The 16,512-nt window shown below is 39.9% G+C and overlaps 1 protein-coding gene across 5 annotated transcripts in view; it reads left to right on the top strand.

The window, feature by feature from the left end:
• Window positions 1-12,023, top strand: part of snap47 (synaptosome associated protein 47) — a 32,955-nt gene extending 20,932 nt beyond the window's left edge. For 2 of the 5 annotated variants that reach the window (XM_059974294.1, XM_059974301.1), the window contains exon 5: window positions 5,844-12,015. In XM_059974294.1, the coding sequence (XP_059830277.1) occupies window positions 5,844-5,990 (147 nt within the window). In that variant the 3' untranslated portion in view covers window positions 5,991-12,015. The other 3 variants (XM_059974310.1, XM_059974285.1, XM_059974305.1) reach the window with 3 other exon arrangements.
• The last annotated feature ends 4,489 nt before the right edge of the window (window positions 12,024-16,512 follow it).

Below are 16,512 nucleotides of genomic sequence, written 5' to 3'. Positions count from 1 at the left end.
GGAGAGACCTGTAAACTAACCCTAGTTATTATTTGTGAAACTATTGAATCACTTTGAATAACCTTTTTTTTTAGAAATTGTAGTAGTGGTGCCAAGTTTCACAATTTTACATTTAGCTCAAGTGAGAAAGTGGTGACATAAAAGTGTCTAGATAAAGATCTGTGATCCAAAAAGCACAGAGTAAAATTCAAGTGTGACTATTTGACTTGACCGCCTACTACAGTGGCCTGCAAAACTTTGGGCACCCCTGGTCAAAATTTCTGTTACTGTGAATAGTTATGTGAGTAGAAGATGAACTGATCTCCAAAAGTCATAAAGTTAAAGATGAAACATTCTTTTCAACATTTTAAGCAAGATCAGTGTTTTATTTTTGTTTTGTACAATTTTAGAGTGGGGGAGAAAAGGAAAGGAGCACCATGCAAAAGTTTGGGCACCCCAAGAGATTTGAGCTCTCGGATAACTTTTACCGAGGTCTCAGAACTTAGTTAGCTTGTTAGGACTATGGCTTGTTCACAGTCATCATTAGAAAAGGCCAGGTGATGCAAATTTCAAAGCTTTATAAATACCCTGACTCCTCAGACCTTGTCCCGACAATCAGCGGCCATAGGCTCCTCTAAGCAGTTGCCTAGCACTCTGAAAATTAAAACAAGTGATGCCCACAAAGCAGGAGAAGGCTATAAGAAGATAGCAAAGTTTTTTCAGGTAGCCGTTTCCTCAGTTTGTAATGTAATTAAGAAATGGCAGTTAACAGGAATGGTGGAGGTCAAGTTGAGGTCTGGAAGACCAAGAAAACTTTCTGAGAGAACTGCTCGTGGGATTGCTAGAAAGGCAAATCAAAACCCCTGTTTGACTGCAAAAGACCTTCAGGAAGATTTAGCAGACTCTGGAGTGGTGGTGCACTGTTCTACTGTGCAGCGACATTTGCACAAATATGACCTTCATGGAAGAGTCATCAGAAGAAAACCTTTCCTGCGTCCTCACCACCAAAACTCAGCGTCAGAAGTTTGCAAAGGAACATCTGAACAAGCCTGATGTATTTTGGAAGCAAGTCCTGTGGACTGATGAAGTTAAAATAGAACTTTTTGGCCTCAATGAGCAAAAAGGAGAAAAAAGGGTGCAGAATTTCATGAAAGGAACACCTCTCCAACTGTTAAGCACGGGGGTGGATCGAGAGGATGGCTTCTACAACAGGATAATGATCCTAAACACACCTCAAAGTCCACAATAGACTATCTCAGGTGGTGCAAGCTGAAGGTTTTGCCATGGCTCTCAGTTCCCTGACCTAAACACCATTGAAAATCTGTGGATAGACCTCAAAAGAATAGTGCATGCAAGACGGCCCAAGAATCTCACAGAACTAGAAGCCTTTTGCAAGGAAGAATGGGTGAAAATCCCCCAAACAAGAATTGAAAGACTCTTAGCTGGCTACAGAAAGCATTTACAAGCTGTGGTACTAAGTACTGACCATGCAGGTGCCCAAACTTTTGCTTCGGCCCTTTTCCTTTTTTGTAATTTTGAAACAATGGAAATAAAACAAAATAATCTTGCTTAAAATATTAAAGAAATGTGTCATCTTTAACTTTATGCCTTTTGGAAATCAGGTCATCTTTTACTCACTTAGCTATTAACAGTAACAGAAATTTTGAGCAGGGGTGCCCAAACTTCTGCATGCCACTGTATTTGAGCTCACTATTTGCTATTATTTGTTTGTTGTGCAAAGAAGCTTCCTACTAGATTATTGGGATATTCTAAGATAAATTGGATTAGTTTAAAAGATCAGGAAAGGCTATGGGGAATTGGCAGAAAGAGGCAGTGGCTCCTGGAATAGGTCAGCTGTGATCATATTTAATGGTAGGACAGGCTGTGGGTCTGAGTAACCTATTGCTCCTGTTCTGTTTTTGTATTTAGTTAGGTGTTGAAACAGGATAGATTTTTTCACCAATTAACAAAGTGAGGGGGGAGGGGTGGGAAGAAAGGAATTTTAGATCAGTTTATAGCCTTTTCATTGTTGTCAAAAGTGGAGAATGTCAGGTCTGGCATGATGAAGCAGCTAAATGAAATTAGCATTTATTAGTTTAAAAAAAAGAGAAATGAGTGGCATAACTGTTAAGTTTTCAGAGTCTATTCATTAGTGTCCCAAGAAATCAGAAGGAGGTGGCTTTGGAGTTAATGAACACCCAGGCTAATATCTTGCAGAATTCCTTTGGTGTGGATTGGTTCTCACAGTTTGAAAGATAGTACATGTAATCACACTATTTCTCTCATTACAGCTTGCTAACTGGTTTCCATTCTCTCTTCTTTCAAGTTAATTGCCATGGGTATACATACTCAAGGTATAAATGCCATGAAAATCTGATTTTTGCAGCACATTACAAACCTAACAAACTTAAATTATTCAAATAATTTCAGATTTTCATGGTTTATACCTTGAGTATGTATACCCATGACAATAAACTTGAACGGAGAGAGAATGGAATCTACACTAGTTAGCAAGCTGTCAGTAACGAGGGAAATGCTAGAATCTGTAATTGAGGACGTATTAACAGAGCAGTTAAAAACAGTAATAAGATTGGGTTGAGTCAGATTTGGGAAAGGAAAATCATGTTTGACAGATCTTTTGTTTTGAGGTTGTAACCAGTAGAGTAAAATGATACCCAATGGACGTGGTGTACTTGGAATGCTGTAAAACCTCGCATGGTTATGAAATAGAATCAGAACATTCAGAGTTGCGTTAACATGCTAGTGTTGGTTGAAGATTGAATAATGGACAGAAAATGGAGAGCAGGAATACAGTTGACCATCCACATCTGGGTGGGTAGTAAAAATTTGGATTGACAATTCATAAATCAATACCCAAAATATAAGAGATTAAAAAATAAAATCCACTCAAGGAATTCAGTCGCTCGCAAGTGCATGTGTGTTTGTTGGGGGTGGTCGTGGAGAAAAAAATGTAAATCCAGTTTCTTTTTCAACTCGTGTATATTGCATGCACAGATGGCATGGCTTCATTTTGCAGAAAGTCATTTTCTAGGAATGTAACTTACCACCACTACCACTCATCCCATACCTCTCTCCTGTAGCTTTGAGTTGCTTGCAAGCTCATTTTTGGATTAGGAGGTTGTAGCTTTTTTGTAGCTATAGGCTCTGATGCTTGGTTTTAGTTGTTTGTGGCATATATCAAAGCTTTGGATGCAGGAATCATGTGTAACAAATCCTGGTTTACAGATTCAAAGCTGGATCATAGGTTGGGAGTATACAGAGGCTTCAGGGGATACAGATTAAATAAATGTGTTAATAGAATAGACAGTTATCTTGGAGACCCTGGTCACAGTTGAGTTTGATAACTGAACACTATTGTCAAGAAGAAAGTCAAGATGCTACACGTGGTTGTCTGATAACGTGATGACAATACACCTATTATGTAAAGGGTAAATAGAAAAAGTCCTCTTGGGTGGATTCAAAAGATGAATTAAAATGCTAGTTTGTTCTTTCTCCAGCTTTAATTTTCCATCATGTTCTTTGTGTGTGCTTTATTTTTCAATTTTAGTTCTAAATTTATCAATTTATGTGAGGGGAAATTGATAAAACCAGACACTAGAGGGCTCCAAATGCATTCTTTTGGTGGACCTGCTGAGAAAACTGAACTCTTATAGAGTGCTGTAAATTTCAGCTGGAGTTTAGGAATTTCTTTCCATTACTAAGTGACAAAAGCACTGTAAAGGTTGTCATGCTTTTGGAATTAGTATGTGTGCCTAGGTCTTGGTGCTGAGCTGGTCCTCTTCACTCCTATAGTTAAAGGTAAATCTACAGTAGATGTTTAAAGAGACATCAAATATACGTGTATACGCCCCCTTTTCAGTTCCTCCAGTGAAAATCGCATCTCAACCACTAAGAAGAGTAAACACAAGAATAATGGAAGTCCAGAGCAACACACTCAAGATGCTAGTGGAATTGAGCAGGTCGGACAGCATCTATGGGAATGAATAAGCAGTTGACGTTTCAGCAAGAGATTCTTCAGGATTAGAAGAGGAAGAAGAAGAAACCAGAATAAGAAGGTGGGGTAGGGGATTCAGACAAGCTGGAAGGTGATGGGTGAAGCCAGGTAAGTGGGGGAGGGCGGTGATCTAAGAAGCTGGGAAGTGGAAAAGGCAAAGGGCTGGCAAAGAAGAAACCTGATGGGAGAGGAGAGTGGATCACGGGAAAAAGAGAAAGAGGAGGGGCGCCATGGGGCAGGTGAGGAGAAAAGAGGGAATTGAAGAGGGAAGAAGTTACTGGAAGTTGGAGTAGTAGATATTCATGTTATCAGGTTAGAGGCTACCCAGACAGAATGTGAGGTGTTGCTCCTCCACCCTGAGAGTAACCTTTTCATTTTTCATTCCTAGCCGTTTCTGGTATCTTCAAGCTTGAATGCTTGAAACTGTAGTGAGCAAATAGTTCTGAATTGTCTTACTGTTTAATCCTCGCCAACTACAGTATCAGTCACAACATGAGGAAATCTGCAGATGCTGGAAATTTAAACAACAACACACACAAAATTTTGGTGGAACACAGCAGGCCAGGCAGCATCTATAGTGAGAAGCGCTGTCGACATTTCGGGCCGAAACCCTTCGTCAGGACTAACCGAAAGGAAAGATAGTATCTTTCCTTGTCAAATGCTTTGCTAAAGTCCAGGCGATTCTGTGGACGCAGGAAAGAAGCTCGGATGGTAGTTTGCCTCCCAGGTGCCAGGGTCCGAGATGTTTCTGATCACGTCCAAGATATCCTGCAGTGGGAGGGAGAACAGCCAGAGGTCGTGGTACATATTGGTACCAATGACATAGGTAGGAAAAGGGAAGAGGTCCTGAAAGAAGACTACAGGGAGTGAGGAAGGAAGTTGAAAAGCAGGACCTCAAAGGTAGTAATCTCGGGATTACTGCCTGTGCCACACGACAGTGAGAATAGGAATAGAATGAGGTGGAGGATAAATGCGTGGCTGAGGGATTGGAGCAGGGGGCAGGGATTCAGATTTCTGGATCATTGGGACCTCTTTTGGGGCGAGTGTGGCCTGTACAAAATGGATGGGCTGCACTTGAATCTCAGGTGCAATATCCTGGCAGGCAGGTTTGATAGAGCTGTTGGGGAGTGCTTAAACTAGTTTGGCAGGGGGGTGGGAATCAGAAAGTGAGTGCAGGGATTAAGGTAGAAGGACAAGGGCATGATGCTAAGAGTTCTGAGTTGATGAGGAAGGACAGGCAAGGGACCTCCCCAACCTCCTCCGCTTCCAGGCACATGTTGCCCTCTTTATCCTTTAGCGGTCCCACCTTCATTCTCGTCATCCTCCTATTCTTCACATGCGCATAGAACGCCTTGGGGTTCTCCTAAATCCTACATGCCAAGGCCTTCTCATGCCCCCTTCGAGCTCTCCTAAGTCCTTTCTTTAGCTCCTTCCTGGCTACCCTATAGAATTCCCTATCACTTCTGCCTTCCTCTTCCTTTCACTACCCTTCTGAGCCACAGGGCCAGACTCTGTGCCAGAGGCACGGCCACTGTCGCTTCCCCCAGGTAGGCTGCTATTCTCCTGAAAAGCTCCTTGGCTTCAAGATGTAAAGGTCCTATATTCTGGAATGATCTTCTCTATCTTTCTATCTACTTTATCTTCTCTGCTCTCATCATCCAATCTCATTTGTGCGTTTAATTTCTTTTCTCCTTCAGCCATGACTCACAAAGTCCCTTGAGATGTAGTACACCAACGTAAGGATTCGGCTGTAGCATGTAATGAGGTGAATGAACAAGGTCGATCAATACCATTGTGATACTGTACGTATGTGTCAATGCACGTAATGAATGACTTGTTTTTATTTCAGATTCTACGGAAGCTGAAGAGTATTGCATTGGACACAGAGGCTGAGCTGGAACGCCAGAATGAAGTGCTGGATGTCATAGGTTCTTCAACAGACCAAGCAACATCCCGGATAAACACCAGTCACAGACGAATACGGAAACTTTTGTAGGAGTTAAGTGACCAACTGGTATTGTGACCTTCTCCATCAGAATTTCAACATATGGAAAGAATGCTTCAGGATGGCAATCAGTGGTGTGCTGAGTACCAACTATGTTCACCCAGTTCCTAAGGTCATGTTCCAACTGTAACTGGCACAGGACTGTTAACAAATTCATGTAAACTGTTGCCACAGTCTTTGGCCTCTGTGATGTTCTGTAGTCTTGCCTTCAAGAGGTCTCACCACTGACACATCAATATCCAAAGAGAATGCCAGAAAAATGCTCATTAGTTTAATAGTCACTTTATAAGACTAGCTAAAACGATGTGAAAGCTTTCAATATATTTACAAATGCAGATACTGTCTGTCACTTGCAAAATGTAGTTTGTTTAGAATCATGGGTGTAAGTATCTTTTTAAGACTGATTTTTTTCCCCTAAAAATAGATAGAAGTGTTCCTTGAGATAGTTTACCTGTCTGCATGCAAGTTTACAGTTGACACTCCATGGGTGTGGGCGTGTCCTGCAGTTAAACGCTCAAAGTGTACTGCCATGGTGTTGCTTTCTTCTTGGGTTTTAGCTGGTCTATCTCGCCCTCCACGCTTCAGAAGAATGTACCAATAATTGCACTAGGCCGTGCCATGCTTGACTGAATCATCAGGGCAGTAACAAATCAGTGATCAGGAGCGTGGACATTTATCATTTAGTGGAGGAAAGATGGAAGATTTGAACATAATTAGGTGTATTTGAGAGGGAAAAATGGTAATCAGCTTTGAGATGTAGAAGTATTGGGACAGGACCTTAAATATATTGTTAGGTCAGATTTGAGAGCCGTATTTTTTGCAAGATTTAACAGCTCGCACATAGGTTGGATTCCATCTTGGCTACACTGGTGGATGTAATTAGTCCCTGTCTAGCTTGCCATTCTCCACAAACGAAAAAACAAATCAATCTGTTATCTAACCAGACCTGTAAGCTTGATGAAGTCTCAATAGCTAACTGAAAATGTAATACAAAAGTTAACATAATGTCAGTGGGATTTTGATAAATGGACAGTGTCTGATGACATGCACTCTATGAACTTGTATTTTGCTTGTTCTGGGGGGGGGGGGTGGTGAGAATAAAGTACAATTACTGATTGTACAATGTTGACAGAGCACTGATTACAATTCTGCAGTGTCATTGATAACTACTAGTGAAGCAACTTTTAAAGAATTAAGTATATTTTCCAATGCATTGAAAAAGAATTAAGACTCCAAGTATCTAGTGTTTTGATGCCAATATGCTAAATAAACATTGTAGTATTTAATTAGTATTCTTATGACTAGTGTCAAAGCTGTATCAACCTTTGATTCTAGCAATTTCTCAAAATTAGCTTGAATGTTTTTATGGTGATTAACTGGAATTTTGGCCAGTTACTGAGCTTTTTCTTTATGTGAGTTGGTAATCCTTTAGCATTCCTATTTCTACAGCTTGTTAGCTGCAAATGTATTTAAGAGGATGATGCATGAATTTAGGGAGTTTTTACTTGATTGGAATCCATACAAGATTTAGCAAAGCAAGCATAATACCCATATTCCAGTATAAAGCAATGTTAGTTACTATATTCTCCCTTTGATAATAATTAACAGTAGAACTTTTTGTACGTAGTCAGCACTGAAAATGCATGCAGCTTTGCTTCAAGGATAGGAAAAAAAACAGAATTAATAGACTGGTGAACCATTCGGTTCTTGATAAAATCACAAATATATTTTGCACTTTAGTTAGTATAAACTAGCCACTTTGGAGACTAAAAGTCATATACCTTGGCATGCAATATTTTATAGAAACTTTGGAATAATTTTAATCTTTCATAACCACTGACTGCATTGTTGATATAAATTATAATGCACAATAAAAAAGTGAGAAAATTGTGCAACATTCATATTCCCCAACAATGGAATATGTGTTGGGCTACGTTTGCTGTAATTTTGGTAGGGGAGTTGACTGAAGTGACCCCCACTTCCATATCGAGCAGAGGAATGAAGCACTTTAAATAATTGATATTTGATATAATTGTTTACCTATTTGCTGCGTACCCATATACAGCATCGTGCCAAGGCTGTTCTTAAATGCTAATGACCAGACTGTTAAGTGCAGGAGGAGGATCAATTGTTTCTGCTGACCCCACCCTACTCACAAGCTGTAGGAGGAGAAACAAGTGAGGAGAGGAGTTGGGGATGAAATTAGAGGTGATTTTGAAGCCCTTGCCATTTGTGCTTTTAGATACACCCCCCCCCCCACCATAACGTGTATATTTTCAACCTAAGTGCTAGGTGGACTTCAATAGATAGGTCAAACAGTAGACAGTGGAGATTTAAGGTTTGGGGAAAATGATGCAAAGGGATAAGTGGAAGAACTTTTTCAAGTGATAATGACCTGAACACTTACTGTAAGAATTTGGATTTACACTTATGGGAAATAAACATGCCTGAGCTGCTTGTGTTTCCGATCTAACAGCCCTTAGTTATAAGTATCCAGTTCTTGATCCTTTGTTATTTCGCCATAAGCTCCCATGCTTCATCACTCACTATCTGGTTACACCTCCTGTCCAGAGACCTAGTTATCTGGCTTGGGACTCTCAAGTCTGTAGGCCCTGGATAACTGGCTGTGGCTGTCCAGTCCATAATCCTATGCTTTCCAGCTATGTTGTATGTCGTCTTGCAATTTGAGGCAGTACTATAAATCGAGTCAAGTCTAACTTGAGTGGATATTGGATTTTGTTAATTACAAAAACAAATTAGTCTTTCAGTTAGCTTCAAAAAGATTGATTTTATGCATTTTCCTTTTCAGTGTTTTAATTTCTAATTCTTCTGACCCAGCTATGTAGCTCACAAAATAAAAATTCGGATACCCCTGACTTGTACTCCATGCTTATGAAAAGAGCCCCACCAGACTGATGGAGGATGTAGAATTCTTGCCAGATGGGGTCATTCTGCAAATTATAGCACTGATTTTAAAATGGAATTATACATGTCCTTTGTTCGTGCGGTCTTTAAGATCAACAGTTGATTACAGTGATGGAGTAGAGTTTCAAGCACTTTCAGGGTAATTGTCTACAGACTCTTTAGTGAAAGGGTTTGTAAAGGAAAACAGGAATTATTAAATCTGTGCTATATTTCTGATTTACTGTACGAAAGTCTACAATTTCTCAATGTCATGTTTACATTGTATATTAATTACTGAAATATATCTGCAAACCACATTACAGAGGCTGCTTTGAAAGTTTTTGAATGTGTTTATTACAGCTCCCTTGCCCATGTGTTTACACAGTTTTTGTCTGTTATGTTCTGGGTTCCATAGCAACAGGGTACAGCTGGAGGTGACTGACTGCATCTCTGACTCGAGAACACAGAAATAGTTCAAAGATTTATTAGTTAGTCCCAAAGGTGGCTTCAGCCCTCCCATTGCGAGCTCCAAACATTCTCTCTCAAACTTGGTCCCATAGGTGTCGATTGTTTCTCTCACAGAATGTAAGCTCAATTCTCCCCCCCCCCCCCCCCCCCATCGTCCTATTTATAAGATTGGCGTATATTGCCCATGCCTTGCTGTTTTTGGATGTTGATGGGTCATTGCTGTGAAGCACAGTAACAGTTTCATACAACTGTTGGCAACCTCGTCTTCCCCCCACCCCCCAAAACATGAGGGTGACCTTTGTCAGTGTTGGATTCAATTTGTGCATAGGCCATGTGAGTATGGCCAGCATGTTTCACTTATGTCCTCGCTGTGAAGGAATTTGTTAAGTTTTTTTTCCCTCCATGTGCTGTTTTGAAACTGAATATGAATTTTCAAAACAAAATGACAGTATGTGAACTTGAGAGCTTAAAATATTCAGAGCTACACTAACCCTCCTGTTACTTTGTTCCCTTAATATTGATTCGTGAGCACAGGGACTGGATAACCAGTCCAGTATTATCACCACAGCACTGATTTTTGATCCGTTTGTAGAAGACACAAATGAAAAATCACCATGTGCTCCTCGGTCAGTATCTCCAGTATCAAAGTCACTAACTGTGCTCAACAAATTCCTATTGGCAGGCCACATTTTCTACATGACCAGCACCTTATTGCCTTATCAGTTTACTCCAAGCTCTTCCAAGGCAAGAGAATACAGGAGAAAACATGTCGAGGTATTTCTCAAACCCTCATCTCTCTTGACTTCCGGCTCCAAGGAAAACAGTTGCAGTCCATAAGACTATAAGACATGAGAGCAGAATTAGGCCATTTGGCCCATCGCGTCTGCTCTGCTATTCAGTCGTGGCTGATCCCTTTCTCCCCTCCTCAGCCCCATACCCCAGCCTTCTCCCCATAACTTGTGATGCCATATCCAATCAAGAACCTATCAAGCTCTGCTTTAAATACACCCAAAGATCTGGTCTCCACAGCTGCCTGTGGTAACAATCTCCACAAATTCACCACCCACTCGTCAAAGAAATTTTTTCGCTTATGTTTTAAATGGACACCCCTCTATCCTGAGGCTGTGCCCTCTTGTCCTAGACTCCCCCCACCATGGGAAACCTCCTTTCCACATCTACTCTGTCTAGGCCTTTCAATATTCAAAACGTTTCAATGAGACTCACCCCCCCCCCCCCCCTTCAATCCTTCTAAATTACAGTGAGTACAGACCTAGACCGTCAAATGTTCCTCGTATGATAACCCTTTCATTCCCGGAATCATCATGAACTTCCTCTGAAGCTTCTCCAGTGTTAGCACATCCTTCTGAGATGAAGAGCCCAAAACTGTTCATAATACTCAAGAAGAGGCTTCACCAGTGCCTGACAAAGCCTCAGCATCACATTCCTGCTCTTGTATTCTAGACTTTTGGAAATGATTGCTAACATTGTATTTGCCTTCCTTAGCACTGACTCAACCAGCAAGTTAACCTTTAGGGTGTTCTGCAGAAGGACTCCCGAGTCCAGTTGCATGTCAGATTTTTGGATTTTCTCCCAGTTTAGAAAAAAATCTGTGCATTTACTTCGACTAGCAAAGTCCATGACCGTGCATTTTCCAACATTGTATTTCATTTGCCATTTCCTTCCTCTAATCTGTAAAAGTCCTTCTGCAGCTTACCCGTTCCCTCAACACCACCTGGCCCTCCACCAATCTTCGTATCCTCTTCAAACTTGGCAACAAAGGCACCTATTCCATCTTCTAAATCATTGATGTTCAGCATAAAAAGAAGTGGTCCGAACACCAACCCCTGCAGAACACCACTAGTCACTGACCTGTCCTCAATTGTAACATTCCTCCTCCAGCTCTATCAGATCCTTAGCTGATTGAGATATATAAACTTATGAGAGATATACTTAGGGTTGAGTGGAGAAAAGTTACCCCCAGTTCTGTGTTTTGAATGATTCTGCCTCCACAGCCATCTTGGGTAGAAAGTTCTGAAGGTTCAGCATGCTCTGAGTAAAGAAATTTATCCACCTCATTTATTGAGGACTTGCCCTTTATTCACCTTCCTCTTAAGCCCCTAGCCCTTGATTCTTCATCTTGGGGAAGCATCTTCCCTTAGCCTGCAAAGCTCTAAGAATTTTGTATCTTTTTAATCAGGTCTCTCCTCTTGCAAAAAAGATCACGGTATTCTCTGCCCCCTTAATTGCTTGCTGCACTAACTTGGTGGTTTTAAACAACATTAATACTTACTGATCTCTCATCATTTCATGAATACTCTTCTGTTGTGTGCATCATGTCAGGTTACAAAATGAAATTGGGCATTGCTGACAACAGCGTATCGCTTCCTGATGAACTTAATGTATTCTGTCTCGTTATGATCTTGCACTTTTACATGCACTGCACTTTTTCAGTAACTTTTACATTTTATTCTGCATTTTTATTATTGTTTTACCTTATTCTACTCAATGCACTGTGCACTGATTTGATTTGTAAAAACAGTATGCAAGACAGGGTTTTCACTGTATCTTGTTACATTTGACAGCAATAAATCAATAAAATACCTGCTTACAGTTCCACCTAGTTTAGTGTTGTCAGAGATGAAGGAAAAGTGACATTTGCTCGCCACAGCCAAATCATTGATACAAGTTTTGAAAAGCTGGGGATGTAAACATTGATCCTGGTGGTCATAGTCTGCTAACCTAAGAACAATCTGTTTATCAATTGTTAATTCATCTTTAACCTTGTTGAACAGCTTCCTATGTGTGTCCTTAAAAATATTATACCCAATGGTTCTCCATTATGTTTGTTAATAGTCACATCCTTAAAGAACTCCAACAAATCGGTTAACATAGTTCTCCCTTAAATTTATTTTGGTTCTGGTGGTTCATCCAATTATTTTTAAGTTATTTTTATTACGTCCTTCCTTATAAATTCCAACAACATCAGGCCTACAGTCAATAATGCCCCATCTCTCATTTCCTCCCAAATAATTCAGTCATTTGCTGATTCCAATCCACAGGAACAGTTCCAGAATCAGTCAGAGTTAAGATGATGATAACCAAAGCATCCATTATCTCTGAAACTACCTCTTTAAAACTCTGTGATAAGAGCTTTAAAGGTGGTAGCTTCTTCAAGCACAATACTTTAGCACCATTTTTGATTAATATTTTGTTTCAGTTCCTTGCTCTCACAAGACCCTATATTTACAATTATATCTGGCAGGTTTTGTGTATCATTCATGAAGACAGATGCAAAGTAATTGTTTAACTCTGCCATATCTTTATAAGTTTTCCAGTCTCTGTTGTAAAGAGTCCAAGCTTACCCTTGCTAGTCTTTTTCTTATGTACCTATAAACGTTCTTACAGTTTCCTTTCGTGTTCCCGTTTGCCTTTATGAATTTATGGGTCTCATTTGCAATGTTTCATTGCTCACAATTTTCAAGCCTAGTGTTACTTCAGGCAATTTCATAAGCCTTTTCCTTGGATTCAACAGCACCTTTATTGTTTTAGTCAATCACGGCTGCATTCCTGGAGGATTCTGATCAATCAAGCAAAGATAATTTCTCACTATATCAATCTCTATTAATGATAGTAATACAATGCCCCCTGTTCCATCTACCCTTCTAAATATTGAACACCTTTGACTATTTAGCTCTAATGTCCATTTTCACATTAACTGACTTGTTACAAAGTGGAAGCAAATCATCTTGACCAAAGGGCAATCTGATGACAAAAAAGGGAGCTTCTGAAGAATACCATCTTTCCTTATTAAGAGTACTGGTCACCCTTTTAGTTTTGGCTATTTGAGCCTTTTTTATGACCGGATGGTGACTTTTGAATGTTTCAAAGTCTGAACCTCATCCTGGCCTAATTTCCACCAGGGCCCACCAGACAGCAGGAAACCCATGGGCGTTCTGTTTTCTCATCCAGGCATAGCTGGCCCATAAGGCACTATACTGATGATTCATGGTAAGTCTGGAATATTCTTATGTATTTCACAGTCGTAATGGGTTATTTTCTTAATCTACTGGTCCATGTTAGAGAAATAAGCAAGTAAAAAAAATAAGCACATAAATCATTGCTATTTTCTTTATGCATTTCAGGTTTTTAAATTCTCAATAAGTTAATTTTCTGATTAGTTGGTGATCTTGTTTTTATATTTTACTTCAAAATGTAAGTTTGTGTGTATAAGCAAAGTTGCTCTAGATTCTAGAGTCTAGAATGTGCAGCGTGAGTAGCAATCCAAGCAGTTATTAGAGTAGGTGAAGTCTGGCTGTCATTACAAAATTAACCTTATAACTTGAGTCCTTTTCTTCATGGAATGCACATCAGGATCTTGTTGAAGTATTTAAGTGCTGCTGTTTTATTGGATTTTATTTTATTTTATTTTATTTTAGAAGGAACTTTAGGGAATTAGATATGCTGAAAGCATACCCCGGCCTGATTTAATTTTGATGGCATAAAATACCAATTACCCAGCCATGCTCCGCTCTCTGTCTTTATAGTTCTCTGTCTGTTCTCACACCGCTGTCACTTTATTAGGTACTGCAGTGGAACCCAGTGTGGTCTTCTGCTGATTTAGCTCATCCACTTCAAGGTTTGATGTGTGGTAAGTTCAGGGATGCTCTTCTGCATACCACTGTTCCAATGTGTGGTTATTTGTTACTGTTGGCTTCCTGTCAGCTTGAACCAACCTGGCCATTCTCCTCTGACCTCTCTCATTAAGAAGGCACTTCTGCCCACAGAACTGCTCCTCACTGTATGTTCTGTTTTCACAACGCTCCCTGTAAACTCCAGAGACTTGTGTGTGAAAATACCAGGGGATTAGTAGTTTCTGTGATATTTTATAAAATACGGGTGTATTTTATAAAATGGCCACTGAATGTCTGTGTAAACATACAAATAGTTCTTCAGGAACCCTGTCTTCTCTTAAAGGAAATTAATTTTCCAAACTTCTACCATTTGTTAATTTCTTATCTTTCAATTTTGCCTTTGTGTTTCAACTAGAGTAACAGGGTTCTGAAAAACTAATGTTGTTAATCTTACTTCACCCAAACTTTCTATAAGCCCAGATCCTAAAACCAAGAACAAATGCTGGGATTCCATTGAAACACGCACAAAATACTGGAGGAACTCTGCAGGTCAGTCAGCATCTATGGAGTGGAATAAACAGTTGATGTTTTCTGAGACTCTTCATCAGAACACCCGAAACAATTTGGTCTTTTCTCTGCCAAATATGTATCCAACTCTGACATTAATATATTGAAGGTCTCCATGTGCACACTCTCCACAGACTATTCTATATATTCTCTGTCTTTATTTATTTAGAGATACAGCATGGAACAGTTCACTCTGGCCCAACAACTCACCTATTTAACCTTGGCCTAATCACAGGACACTTTCTAATAACTAATTAATTGACTAAGGGGTACATCTTTGGAATGTAGGAGGAAACCAGGCCACCCAGAGGAAACCCATGCATTCAGGAAGAGGACATACAAATTCTTTACAGAATGCTTCGTAATTAAACTCTGATCTCTGACATCTCCAGCTGTAATAGTGTCAGAATAACTGTTATGCTACAACGTATTATGTAATAATGATACGGTACGCTATCTTCTGTATTGTGGTTAATTTATTCCCACCTCTTAAAAATTGAATTGGAAACCCAGTTGCAAACTTGGTGGATATCTTGGTTTAGTTTTTCTTTCTGAGCAAATGACAGAAATCCTCTTTGTGATGCAGTAAGCAAATAGCCCTCTTGGCTGCAAGCACAATGAATTAACTGTGTAGCTTTGGGCAGGAGTTATACGTTAGGTAGAGCAAGTGGAGGTGACGTATTCCATTCCTGAAAGGACATTGACAATATTTGCTCAAAGCACAAATTGCCAGATTTATCAATTTAAACTTAGTAACTGGGAATGCCTGTACAAGAGAGGTGACATTCCTACTGTAAACAGGAGTTAAGAACTCACCAAGTCAGTTAGCAGCCCTGGAGGGTTTAGTTCAAAGTAAATTTGAAGTATATACTTGTGACCATATACCCAACAGGATGGACAAGCAAACAGCTAATGTACAAAAGACAACAAACTACAAATACTAAAGAAAAAAGAAACAATAAATATAGAGAACATGAGATGATGAGTCCTTGAAAGTGAGTTCATAGGTTGTGGGAACAATCAAGTGAATTTGAGTGAAGTTTATCCCTCTGGTTTAAGAGCTTGATAGTTGAGGAATAATAACTGTTTCTGAATCTGGTGGTGCATGTCCCAAGGCTCCTGTATCTTCTTCCCAATGCCAGCAGCAGAAAGTGAACAATGCCTGGGTAGTGGGGGTCCTTGATGGATGCTGCTTTCCTCTGACAGCGCTCTGTGTAGATGTGCTCAGTGGTTGGGAGGGCTTAACCTGTGATGGACTGGGTTGTATCCACTACATTTTTGTCGGATTTTCCGTTTAGCATTGGTATTTCCATAGCAGACTGTGATGCAACCAGTCAACTTACACTCCACTACGCATCTATAGAAGTCTGACAAAGCTTTAGATATCATGCCGAATCTTTGCAAACTTCTAATGAAGTAGAAGTGCTGATGTGTTTTCTCCATAATGGCACTTATGTGCTGGGTCCAAGACAGGTAATGATAACATCAAGGAATTTCAAGCTGCTGACCCTCTGCATCTTTGATCCCCTGAAGAAGACTGGCTCACAAACCTTTGGCTTCCTCCTCCTGAGGTCAATAATTAACAATAAAAGTCAATGAAGTAAATAACAGTTACTGTTTCAGGTCAATAATTCATCAGAAAAACCTGAATCATCTCTCCTACCACCATTGCAATGTTCTCACCACCTATAGTAAATAAAGATCTATCAAAGAACAGTTTGGAAAAGAAAAAAAAGTGCCTGATTCTTGATTATTAATTGATCTGGGGCAGGAAATAGGTTCTGGAAGGATTTTAAATCGCTAAACTAGTCTAAGTATGAAATGCCAAACATACAGTGGATTATCCCACCTGAGTCAAAATGTTTCTATCTAGTCTTTATATTGGAAGATATTGGGTATCTTTTCCTTAGGGTCAAAGGACGTGCAGTTAATGTGAGAGGACA

The sequence above is a fragment of the Hypanus sabinus genome, chromosome 1 (genome assembly GCF_030144855.1).
Source record: "Hypanus sabinus isolate sHypSab1 chromosome 1, sHypSab1.hap1, whole genome shotgun sequence".
Classification (NCBI taxonomy): Eukaryota; Metazoa; Chordata; class Chondrichthyes; order Myliobatiformes; family Dasyatidae; genus Hypanus; species Hypanus sabinus.
Note: the sequence above shows the minus strand (reverse complement) of the source record. Positions and strands in the feature narration are given on the sequence as shown.